The 12,468-nt window shown below is 38.6% G+C and overlaps 1 protein-coding gene across 1 annotated transcript in view; it reads left to right on the forward strand.

The window, feature by feature from the left end:
- The window catches only part of LRP1B (LDL receptor related protein 1B), a 1,792,829-nt gene that overhangs the window by 335,551 nt on the left and 1,444,810 nt on the right, over positions 1-12,468 (forward strand). Inside the window, exon 2 of the mRNA XM_030883038.2 lies at positions 11,092-11,214. Within this exon, the coding sequence (XP_030738898.2) occupies positions 11,092-11,214 (123 nt within the window). The remainder of the gene's footprint in view (positions 1-11,091; positions 11,215-12,468) is intronic.

Below are 12,468 nucleotides of genomic sequence, written 5' to 3' on the forward strand. Positions count from 1 at the left end.
TTTGTTGAGGATTTTTGCATCTATGTTCATCAGTGATATTGGCCTGTAGTTTTCTTTCTTTGTGACATCTTTGTTTGGTTTTGGTATCAGGGTGATGGTGGCCTCGTAGAATCAGTTTGGGAGTTTTCCTTCCTCTGCTATATTTTGGAAGACTTGGAGAAGGGTAGGTGTTAGCTCTTCTCTAAATGTTTGATAGAATTCGCCTGGGAAGCCATCTGGTCCTGGGCTTTTGTTTGTTGGAAGATTTTTAATCACAGTCTTAATTTCAGTGCTTGTGATTGGTCTGTTTATATTTTCTATTTATTCTGGTTCAGTCTTGGAAGGTTGTGCTTTTCTAAGGATTTGTCCATTTTTCCGAAGTTTTCCATTTTATTGGCATGTAGTTGCTTGTAGTAATCTCTCATGATCCTTTGTATTTCTGCAGTGTCACTTGTTACTTCTCCTTTTTCATTTCTAATTCTATTGATTTGAGTCTTCTCCCTTCTTTTCTTAGTGAGTCTGGTTAATGGTTTTTCAATTTTGTTTATGTTTTCAAAGAACCAGCTTATAGCTTTATTGATCTTTGATATTGTGTTATTCATTTATTTTTCAATTCTTTTTGATCTGATCTCTTTCCTTCTGCTAACTTTGGAGTTTTTTGTTCTTTCTTCTCTAATTGCTTTAGGTGTAAGCTTAGGTATTTTATTTGAGATGTTTCTTGTTTCTTGAGGTAGGATTGTATTGCTATAAACTTCCCTCTTAAAACTGCTTTTGCTGCATCCAATAGGTTCTGGGTTGTCGAGTTTTCATTGTCATTTTTTTCTAGATATTTTTTAATTTGCTCTTTGATTTCCTTTGTGATCTCTTCGTTATTTTGTAGCGTATTGTTTAGCCTCCATGTGTTTGTACTTTTTACAGATTTTTTGCTGTAATTGATATCTAGTCTCATAGCGCTGTGGTCAGAAAAGATACTTGATACAATTTCAATATTCTTAAATTTAGTAAGGCCTGATTTGTGACCCAAGATATGTTCTATCCTGGAGAATGTTCCATGAGCACTTGAGAAGAAAGTGTATTCTGTTGTTTTTGGATGGAATATCCTATAAATATCAATTAAGTGCATTTTGTTCAATGTATCATTTAAAGCTTGTGCTTCCTTATTTATTTTCATTTTGGATGTTCTGTCCATTGGTGATAGTGGGGTGTTAAAGTCTTCTACTATAATTGTATTACTGTCGACTTCCTCTTTTATGGTTGTTAGCATTTGCCTTATATATTGCAGTGCTCCTATTTTGGGTGCATAAATATTTACAATTGTTATATCTTCTTCTTGGATTGATCTCTTGATCATTATGTAGTATCCTTCTTTGTCTCTTGTAGTAGTCTTTATTTTAAAATCTGTTTTGTCTGATATGAGAATTGCTACTCCAGCTTTCTTTTGATTTCCATTTGTTTGGAATATCTTTTTCCATCCCCTCACTTTCAGTCTGTATGTGTCCCTAGGTCTGAAGTAGACAGCAAATATACAGGTCTTCTTTTTGTATCCATTTAGCCAGTCTGTGTCTTTTGGTTGGGCATTTAATTCATTTACATTTAAGGTAGTTATCGATATATATGTTCCTATTACCATTTTCTTAATTGTTTTTGGTTTGTTATTGTAGCTCTTTTCCTTCTCTTGTGTTTCATTCCTAGAGAAGTTCCTTTAGCATTTGCTGTAAAGCTGGTTTGGTGGTGCTGAACTCTCTCAGCTTTTGCTTGTCTGTAAAGGTTTTAATTTCTCCATCAAATCTGAATGAGATCCTTGCTGGGTAGAGTAATCCTGGTTGTAGTATTTTCCCTTTCATCACTTTAAATATGTCCTGCCACTCCCTTCTGGCTTGCAGAGTTTCTGCTGAAATATCAGCTGTTAACCTTATCGGGATTCCTTTGTATGTTACTTGGTTTTTTGTTGTTGTTGCTGCTTTTAATATTTTCCTTTGTATTTAATTTTTGATAGTTTGATTACTATGTGTCTGGTGTGTTTCTCCTTGGATTCATCCTGTATGGGACTCTCTGTGATTCCTGGACTTGTTGGACTATATCCTTTCCCATATTAGGGAAGTTTTCAAATAAAATGTCTTCAAATATTTTCTCAGTCCCTTTCTTTTGCTCTTCTTTTTCTGTGACCCCTATAATTCAAATGTTGGTGCATTCAGTGTTGTCCCAGAGGTCTGTGAGACTGTCCTCAATTCTTTTCATTCTTTTTTCTTTATTCTGCTCTGCAGTAGTTATTTCCACTATTTTGTCATCCAGGTCACTTTTCCGTTTTTCTGCCTCAGTTATTCTGCTATTGATTCCTTCTAGAGAATTTTTAATTTCATTTATTGTGTTGTTCGTCATTGTTTGTTTGTTCTTTAGTTCTTCTAGGTCCTTGTTAAACATTTTTTTTTTCTCCATTGTATTTCCAGGTTTTTGGATCATCTTTACTATCACTATTCTGAATTCTTTTTCAGTTAGACTGTGTATTTCCTCTTTGTTTGTTCTGCTGGGTTTTTACCTTGCTCCTTCATCTGCAGTGTGTTTCTCTGTCTTCTCATTTCACTTCACTTACTGTATTTGGTATTTCCCTTTCGCAGGCTGCAGGTTCATAGTTCCCATTGCTTTTGGTGTCTGCTGCCAGTGGCTAAGGGTGTTTCAGTGGGTTGTGTAGGCTTCCTGGTGGAGTGGACTGGTACCTCTGTTCTGGTGGATGAGGCTGAATCTTGTCTTTCTGGTGGGCAGGACCGTGCCCGGTGGTGTGTTTTGGGGTTTCTGTGACCTTATTATGATTTTAGGCAGGCTCTATGCTGTGGGTGGGGTTGTGTTCCTGTCTTTCTAGTTGTTTGGCATAGAGTGTCCAGCACTGTAGCTTGCTGGTCATTGAGTGGATCTGAGTCTTAGCATTGAGATGCAGATCTCTGGGACAGCTTTTGCTGTTTGATATTATGTGGAGCTGGGAGGTCTCTGGTGGATCAATGTCCTGACCTTGGCTCTCCCACCTCAGAGACACAGGTGTGACACCTGCCTGGAGCACGAAGACCCTGTTCAGCTGCATGGCTCAAAAGAAAAGGGAGATGAAAGAAAGAAAGTTATTAAAATAAAAATAAATAAATAAAATTATTGAAAATTTTAAAAATTAAGAAGTAATAAAAAAAAAGAAAGAAAGAAGAGAGCAACCAAACCAAAAAACAAATCCACCAATGATAACAAGTGCTAAAAACTATACTAAAAACAAAACCCAAAAAGACAGACAGACAGAACCCGAGGACAAATGGTAAAAGCAAAGCTATACAGACAAAATCACACAAAGAAGCATACACATACACACTCACAAAAAGAAAAACGAAAAAACAAATATATATATTAAAAGAAAAGGAAGAGAGCAACCAAATCAATAAACAAATTTACCAATAATTATAAAGTCTAAATACTAAACTAAGATAAACATAAAACCAGAAACAATTAGATGAAGAAAGCAAACCCCATGTCTACTGTTGCTCCCAAAATCCACTAGCTCAATTTTGGGATGATTCGTTGTCTATTCAGGTATTCCAGAGATGCAGGCAGGGTACATCAAGTTGATTATGGTGATTTAATCCTCTGCACCTGAGGCTGCTGGCAGAGATTTCTCTTCTTTGTTCACACAGCTCCTGGGCTTCAGCTTTAGATTTGGCCCCGCCTCTGCATGTAGGTTGCCTGAGGGCGTCTCTTCTTCGCTCACACATGACGGGGTTAAAGGAGCAGCTGATTCGGAGGCTCTGGCTCACTCAGGCTGGGGGAGGGAGGGGTACGGATGCAGAGCGAGCCTGCAGTGGCAGAGGCCAGCCTGACATAGCACCAGCCTGAGGCGCGCCACGCGTTCTCCCAGGGAAGTTGTCTCTGGATCATGGAACCGTGGCAGTGGTGGGCTGCACAGGGTCCTGGGAGTAGAGGTGTGGCTAGTAACCTGTGCTTGCACACAGGCTTCTTGGTGGCTGCAGTAGCAGCCTGAGCATCTCAAGCCAGTCTCTGTGGTCCACGCTGATAGCCGCGGCTCACGCTGGTCTCTGAAGCTCCTTTAAGAGGTGCCCTTAATCCCCTCGCCTAACGCACCAGGAAACAAAGAGGGAAGAAAAAGTCTCTTGCCTCTTCGGCTGCTCCAGACCTTTTCCTGAACACACTTCCCGCTAGCTGTGGCGCACTAGTCCCCTTCAGGCTGTGTTCACGCTGCCAACCCCAGTCCTCTCCCTGCGCTCCAACCGAAGCCCGTGCCTCAACTCCCAGCCTTGACCGTCCCGGCGGGTGAGCAGACAAGCCTCTCGGGCTGGTGAGTGCTGGTCGGCACTGATCTTCTGTGCAGGAATCTCTCCACTTTGCCCTCCACACCCCTGTTGCTGTGCTCTCCTCCGTGGCTCCGAAGCTTCCCCCCCACCACCCCCAGTCTCCACCAGTGAAGGGGCTTCCTAGTGTGTGGAAACCTTTCCTCCTTCACAGCTCCCTCCCACTGGTGCAGGTCCCATCCTTAGTCTTTTGTCTCTGTTTTTTCTTTTGCTCTACCCAGGTACATGGGGAGTTTCTTGCCTTTTTGGAGGTCTGAGGTCTTCTGCCAGCGTTCAGTAGGTGTTCTGTAGGAGTTGTTCCACATGTAGATGTATTTCTGATGTATTTGTGGGGAAGAAGTTGATCTCCACATTTTAGTCGTCTGCCATCCTGAAGGTCTCTCAGTGCTAGCTGTGATCTTCTTCCTTAGGGATGTAAGCGAAACTTCCTGCACATTCTCATAAGCTTCTTGTTTTAATTACAGTGTATAATATTGTGTTTCATACAATAGGAAGACATATAAAATAAGATTAGTTTGGCAATCTCAGAAGTGTAGCTTGAAGCATTAAATAGGATAAATGGAAAATACACATAGACATAACATATTTAGCTTCTGATTCAAGGAACTCAATCCAGTGTATGTATTTTAAAATAATCACCTTGAAATACTCAAAATTCACTTATTTTAATCCTATAACCAATGCTTTTAGAAACAGACCCTGAAATGGAGTATCAAGGTGAAAAATAAATAGGTGGGTTGTAGCAAGCTATTTTTAACTGCTATTTCCTAGAGGGATAATATAAAACTGTCCTCAAAATTGCAACTATGCAAACTCCCTTTAAAGGTTGGAGCTTGCTTAGCAAGCTGATAACATAGGCTCATTAGGTAAATCCCCTTAAGTATGTCTCACTCCTGAAAAAAAAAAAGTTGTTTTGAATCATGATGGTTTTGTGTATGTGTCTATATACATGTGCATATATGTTGAGGATGGGTGGTTTGCATATTTTCCCAAGGGACTTTCTTCTGGGATTTTCTCAAGGAATTATTCTGTATCTATGGCTCAATGCAGGTGAACATTTGGGCATTCATAGAAAAGAAATCAACTGTCAAATATATAGTTTTCAACCTTAACTGTATTCTCATTGCTGTTAGAAAGAAATCCTTTCACAGATTTCTAGTTGACTTCCTTTTCAATTTTCTACTCATTCTCAATCTTTACTACTCTTTCCAAGTCTACCTTCTTCAAATTACGAAAACTAATCTTGCTTTTCAGTTCTTTGAGGAATCACAACCAGGTAAGGATACCTTAACCTTCTCCCCTACCAGCTAATGATTTATCTGTCTCATTTTTCTATCCTTTCTTCCTCAGGGCAAGTGCTCCTACTGTTGTTTAGGTTTTACTTCCAGCCCTGTGAGTTCTTGGGAAACTGCTGCACTTGCCTATCCTTTTGGAGCCTCCAATCTCTCTTCCTTCAGTGGCACCTTTCCCTCAGCCTACAAGTCTACCCTATCTTATTAGAATTTATCATACTTGAACTTGGTCACTGGTGACCCCCTTCCTCAATCCATTCTTAAAATTTTTCATGATTTTAGTGCATCCTCTTTCCCCTTGACCTTATTCTCTTGTATCTCTGACTAAACTTTCTGTCTCCTCTGTCTCCTTGCCTGACCTACTCTTACTTTGCTGCCTTTCTCTCCCTGTCTCTGTCTCTGTCTTTCCCTCTTCCCCCACCTCACTTTAATTTCATCGAAATCTATTCCTATGCTTTTCACTGTCTTCTTCTTTTTTTTTTTTTTTTTTTTTGCGGTATGCGGGCCTCTCACTGTTGTGGCCTCTCCCGTTGCAGAGCACAGGCTCCGGACACACAGGCTCAGTGGCCATGGCTCACGGGCCCAGCCGCTCTGCGGCATGTGGGATCTTCCCAGACCGGGGGACGAACCCGTGTCCCCTGCATCGGCAGGCGGACTCTCAACCACTGTGCCACGAGGGAAGCCCCTTTTCACTGTCTTCTTACAGCTCCAGTTCTTTTCTGTGTTTTCAGTTTTGATGTTTCTCCTGAATTTCAGACTTCAGTGTGTTACTGTCTATTGCATATTTATTCTTGGAAGTCTCCCAAGCATCTCATAGTCAGTATATTTCAAAAAAACTGTTGCAAAGTCATACTTTTGAGGTCAGAGATCTGAGTGTAAGATCCTGACATTTAATGAGATGGTAGAAAGATATCTGACTTGTTTCCTTATCAAATAGTCTTGAAACTCCACCTCACCAACACATGTATTCGCACAACTACTCCCTTTCACCCTCATTATTGCAATTACATCCTCGTTGACCTCCCTACTTCTACCTTCACTTCACTGCACTCTATTTTCCACACAGTACCTGGAGTGATCCTTTAAAAAAGAAAGTCAGTTAGATTGTGTCTCTCTACTCAGAACATTCCAATGGTTTCCCATCTTGATTTTTAGTAAAACTAGAATCTTCATCCGCTAACCTCTACACCATATTCCTTGATTCCCTGACCTCAGTTCTTCCACTTTCACATTTTTTCCAGCCACTCAGACTTCCTTAGTGTTCCTTAAATTTGCTGGGCTCCCTCTTGCCACAGGTTCTTTCTTTTTTAATTAATTTTTATTGGAGTATAGTTGATTTACAGTGTTGTGTTAGTTTCAGGCGTACAGCAAAGTGAATCAGTTATACATATACATATATCCACTATTTTTGTAGATTCTTTTCCCATATAGGCCATTATAGAGTACTGAGTAGAGTTCCCTGCACTATACAGTAGGTCCTTTTAGTTATCTATTTTATATATACTAGTGTATATATGTCAATCCCAGTCTCCCAATTTATCCCCCCCCACTTTCCCCCTTGGTAGCCATAAATTTGTTTTCTACATCTGTGACTCTGTTTTGTAAGTAAGTTCACTTGTACCATTTTTTTAGATTCCACATATGTGATATCATATGATATTTGTTTTTCTCTGTCTGACTGACTTCACTCAGTGTGATAATCTCTAGGTCCCTCCATGTTGTTGCAAATGGCATTATTTCATTCCTTTTTGTTGCTGAGTAATATTCCATTTTATAAATGATGGAGAGGATGTGGAGAAAAGGGAACCCTCCTACATTGGTGAGAATGTAAATTGGTGCAGCCACTATGGAGAACAGTATGGAGTTTCCTTAAAAAACTAAAAATAGAGCTACCATATGATCCAGCAATCCTACTCCTGGGCATATATCCAGAGAAAACCATAATTTGAAAAGATACATGCACCCCAATGTTCATTGCAGCACCAGTTACAATAGCCTGGACATGGAAGCAACCTAAATGGATTGACAGATAAATGGTAAAGAAGATGTGGTACGTATATAAAATGGAATATTGCCAGAGGTTCTTAGCACATGACCTTTTATTCAAATGGATGTCACTCTCACCTTCTATAAGCCTTTATTAAACGTCACATTCTCTGTGACACGTTCTCTGACCACCTTATTTAAAATTGTATGTCCACCCCCTGACCCTGCTCTCCAACCCTTAATCCCCATCTCTCCATAGCGTTTATCTTCTAATATACTTTGCAGTTAACTCGTGTTTATTTTGTTTCTGTTTCTATCCTCCACTGTAACGTAAGCTCTATGATGGCAGGGGATTCTGCTTTGTTTTCCTCACTATTGTATCCTCAGTCCCTAGAACATACTGGAAGCTCAGTGATATTTGTTGAATAAATAAATGAATGAACAAATTAAGATATTGGGTGGAACTGCTTTTTGAACTGCAGAGCACGATAAAAATGCTAATTATTCCTACTATTATTATTCCACTGCCCCCATGACAAGGATCACACACACATTTACACTCACATGTACAATATCTTCTCTTTTTTTTTCCCCATCTCTATGTCTTATCTTGGTTTTGAGACCACATCTAATCAATTTTTGAGGCTATTTACTTGGAGGCATATTTGAGTCTTTCAACTATTTAGTCACTAATTCCTAACTCTTCTATTAGATCATTTGGAGCACAGTCTCCATTTTAGTCCCCACTACTTTACCCCAATCATCTTAAACTTTTCTCTAGACAATTGCAGTAGTCTCCTCACAGGTGACTTTGCAGCTTATTTTAACATAAATACCATTTCTTAAGTAATTGTCCATGGCTTCAAATTATCTACAAAATGCTTCCTGTGGTACTCAAGGTTCTTCATTACTAACGCTGACCTTTTTTTTTTTTTTTTTCTTTTGGCTGCATTGGGTCTTTGTTGCTGCACTCGGGCTTTCTCTAGCTGCAGAGATCAGGGGCTACTCTTCGTTCCCATGCGTGGGCTTCTCATTGCAGCGGCTTCTCTTGTTGTGGAGCATGGGGTCTAGGTGTGCGGTCTTCAGTAGTTGTGGCTTGCAGACTCTAGAGTGCAGGTTCAGTAGTTGTGGCACACGGGCTTAGTTGCTCCACAGCATGTGGGATCTTCCTGGACCAGGGCTCTAAACCGTGTCCTCTGCATTGGGAGGCGGATTCTTAACCACTGCGCCACTAGGGAAGTCCCTGACCTATGTTTTTGAGACACTATTTTTCAGCACTATAAATTGTTCTGTTGGCCCTTTTTATTTCTTTATACTTCAACAAATAACTTGTTGATTATTTACTGAGACAGACACTATACAGTGGCATTTAGCAAGGCACCATCTCTTTTCCCCTTTTCTTATAGCAATTGGTTATAGTTTGGGAGGAATGAAGGAAGAGAAAACCTAGCATCTCAAAATCATAGATCCAATGCAGACTAGCTATAGGTACAATGAGCAGTCATTCTGATTTTTCTGGAATAGACTTGGTTTATACTTGTTGCCCCCGTGTAATTATTAATGTCTTCCTTCACCCTCAGAACTCTCCCTGTTTGGTAATAAATCATATAGTCTCTGTCTATAAGCAAAAATAATTTGAATTTTCTCATGTGCTCTTTCCCTACATTAACTACAAAGGTTACATGACTGTCTAAAGCAGAATTTAAGTCCCTTTCCTCTAACACCAGGACATACTTAGAAATATCACACATAATGTTTGGTGGAGAAAAGCCGAGATGGATCTTATCACCTGAATGTCATTTCAACTTTAGTATAAAACATTTGTCTCAAATGCATTTCAATAATTACTGCCTTAACAATTTTTATTACTCTACCTCTTGTCTGAAATGTCCTGTATTTACTCTCCATTTATCCACAGCCTACCCACGTTTAAAATCATGCTTCTATCCCCAGACTTTTCTTTGTATTGGTATCCATCTGTCTCTACCTGTGATCCCTCCTTTTAGCAGTTATTTTCTAAATCACTTATTTGGCAACTTTTGGTATACGATGTACTTTTTTTTTCCTTTGGGATCTGTTGGTGTAAGTAGCCTGACTGCATCTTTCAAGACAAAGACTGAGACTTATACATCTTTGATTCTATAGCACCAACTCTAAGGCCAAATTCAAAGTATGCACAAACAACCTAATGTGAAAAAAAACAACAATAATTATGATAGCAGTGGTAATGAGTGTGGTATTGACGGTGTATAATAAGGTAAAATATATGAATTTTCAGAAAATATCATAGTGTGAGAGTGGGAAGAGTTAATTATAGATGAAAGGTGTGTGTTTGTGTGTGTCTGGATGTGTTTGTGTGTTTGTAAAGTATATTTGTTTTAAGTTATTTTGGGGTCAGGGGAAGAGGTTGAGGGAGAGAAAGGAAAGACATACTGTATCTTATCAAATGATTAAGTGGAAGATGTGCCGCCATTTTGTAGATTGCTAGGGGAAAAAGGCCAATTAAGCTATGGTGTAATGCTTTTGTATCACTTAGAATATGCATTTGGTATATACTGAAAGACATATTTACTGATGGATTTCTTTGACGTTGGATCATTCCTGTATATACATAACAAAGAATGAGTGATATCAAATGTCTAACACTCCTAACACTCTTTCACACTCCGAGGTCATCAATTGTGAGAAACATTTCTATTTCAGACATGTTTTTACATACTTTTAAAAAAGAAATATTTTGTTGAATGGACTTATAGGGCATAAGTAAGAATACTGCAAAAAACAACATCTGATGAGTTTACTAGGACCTGAGGAAAGGCAACAGATCCTAAATATTCTGAAACAATGGAAGGAAAATAATGGACTTTTTGAATACGATCAAATGTAGAAACCTGAGTTAGAACAAAGCTTTATGGGATTTTACTATCACCCTCACTGTCCAGTAGCAGAAACTGTCAATTGGAAAGTTGTAGTGAAAAATATATTATGATATTGGGTATCTAACAGATGTAAAGGCATGAAGCTCTAGCATAAGGTTGGATAGTTAAGAACTAAATACTAAGAGATGGAGTTTACGTACAAGGTTTAATTTTTATTGCTGATTTTTCATTGTCTTGGAGCAGAGGAGGAAACTAAAATTTTTCTGCTCAAGAGCTTCTGCTTTGGATCAACATCTTCTATAAAACCTGCTTGCTGCGATAGCTCTATGCCTTATCTGATATGAGGAAGCCTCTAGTCCTAAACACAAATAGAATTCTTAACTATTTTCAGGATAGATTGTGTGAGACCACAACAAAGTTAAGTCTATCAGAATTGAGTGCTTGAGCTGAGTGGATAAAAATAAGAAAAATAGTCGGTTTAGCTTTGTTGCCGAACAGAAAATGGGGACCACATTCATAGACCTTTTATGCATTGCCTTCTCACATTTCATCTTTGTACTGCTCTTGTGTTCATGTTCAGATCATTCATATTTTATTTTGAAACATTTTCATTTTCAGATCAGCAGTTGTGTGATCCTGGTGAATTTCTTTGCCACGATCATGTGACTTGTGTCTCCCAGAGCTGGCTGTGTGATGGGGACCCAGACTGCCCTGATGATTCAGACGAATCTTTAGACACCTGTGAGTAGAAAGGTTCTCATGCCATTCGGATTTACCTTACCTTTGAAACTAAATGTCAGCTGTTTTCACAGATGACTGCTGTTTCCGTTTATTCTTTTTTTTCCCAAATAGCCTAAAAACTTAAAACCCTTTGTTTGTGTGTCCTTTAAAATGACTACGTGAATGAGAGCATAAAACGCAGTTTTGTCGTGTGAATTAACTTACGAAGGGAAGAAAATGCAAGGTTATTTCAATGTGATTGTGTTACTCCTAGAAAAAAATTGACTTGAAGAGAAAAAAAAAATCCTTGAAAACACAGCACTGAGAGGGAATAAGGTCCTCTCCAATAATTTATCTCACACGTTTTGAGACAGAGGAGCATATAGAAGGAATAATGAACTAATCAAGCTTTAGCTCCCATATTATTTCTATTAATATCTAGGGCACTACACAAATTATTGAACATGTTTTCTCTTGCACCTGAAAGATAGAAACTACATTTATCCATCCATGCAGTGAGGTTCTTTGACTTTATAATATCAGATTCAGAACTCTTAATACACATGAGTCCTAATTATAATTGTACCACTGTGTCTAACTTGGGAGTCCATTAAGGGTTTTGCCCATGTGAAAAATACCACTAAATCAAAATTGTAAATAATAACAGGACGACAGCTAAATCTGCTACACTTTCTTTTAAATACCCACTGTTGTAAGGAGTGTGAAGAGTCCCCTAAATTTTCATATTGATATTTTCTAGCACAGCTAATATCAGTTTTTACTCCTCACGCAAACAGGTATGTCAGCTTCTCAGAATCATCCTCAAAGCAACTACATAGTTCTGTGAAATCAACATGAAAAAAGAAAAATCCACCACTCTTATTGCTTGATATTGTAGAGATAATAATTATTGGTTCCATTTTCCACTTTTATCTACTTGTTTATAAGTCTTATAGATGGAACCAATATAAGTTTTGATGAAAATCTTGGTGATAGAAAGCAGAAGCAATGCTTATTCACTTTCTTCATGTTTGCTCGTGTTTTTAAAGTTTCTCGACATATGGGTACTTGAATATTTGCATTAGTTGCCTTTCTTCAATGTGAACAGATCGCTTTTTCGATAGTAAGAGGTTGTAGTTGTTTACTACATTTCTGATTTTCACCAATTTCATCAGTTTCATTCTGAAAACCTTTACGAGACCCCTATAGCATAGCTAAGGTTCTAGGCATGATAAGAGGAAAAAGTATATTAATAAGAAAATACTCTAGTGGATA

The sequence above is a fragment of the Globicephala melas genome, chromosome 7 (genome assembly GCF_963455315.2).
Source record: "Globicephala melas chromosome 7, mGloMel1.2, whole genome shotgun sequence".
NCBI classification, from domain to species: domain Eukaryota; kingdom Metazoa; phylum Chordata; class Mammalia; order Artiodactyla; family Delphinidae; genus Globicephala; species Globicephala melas.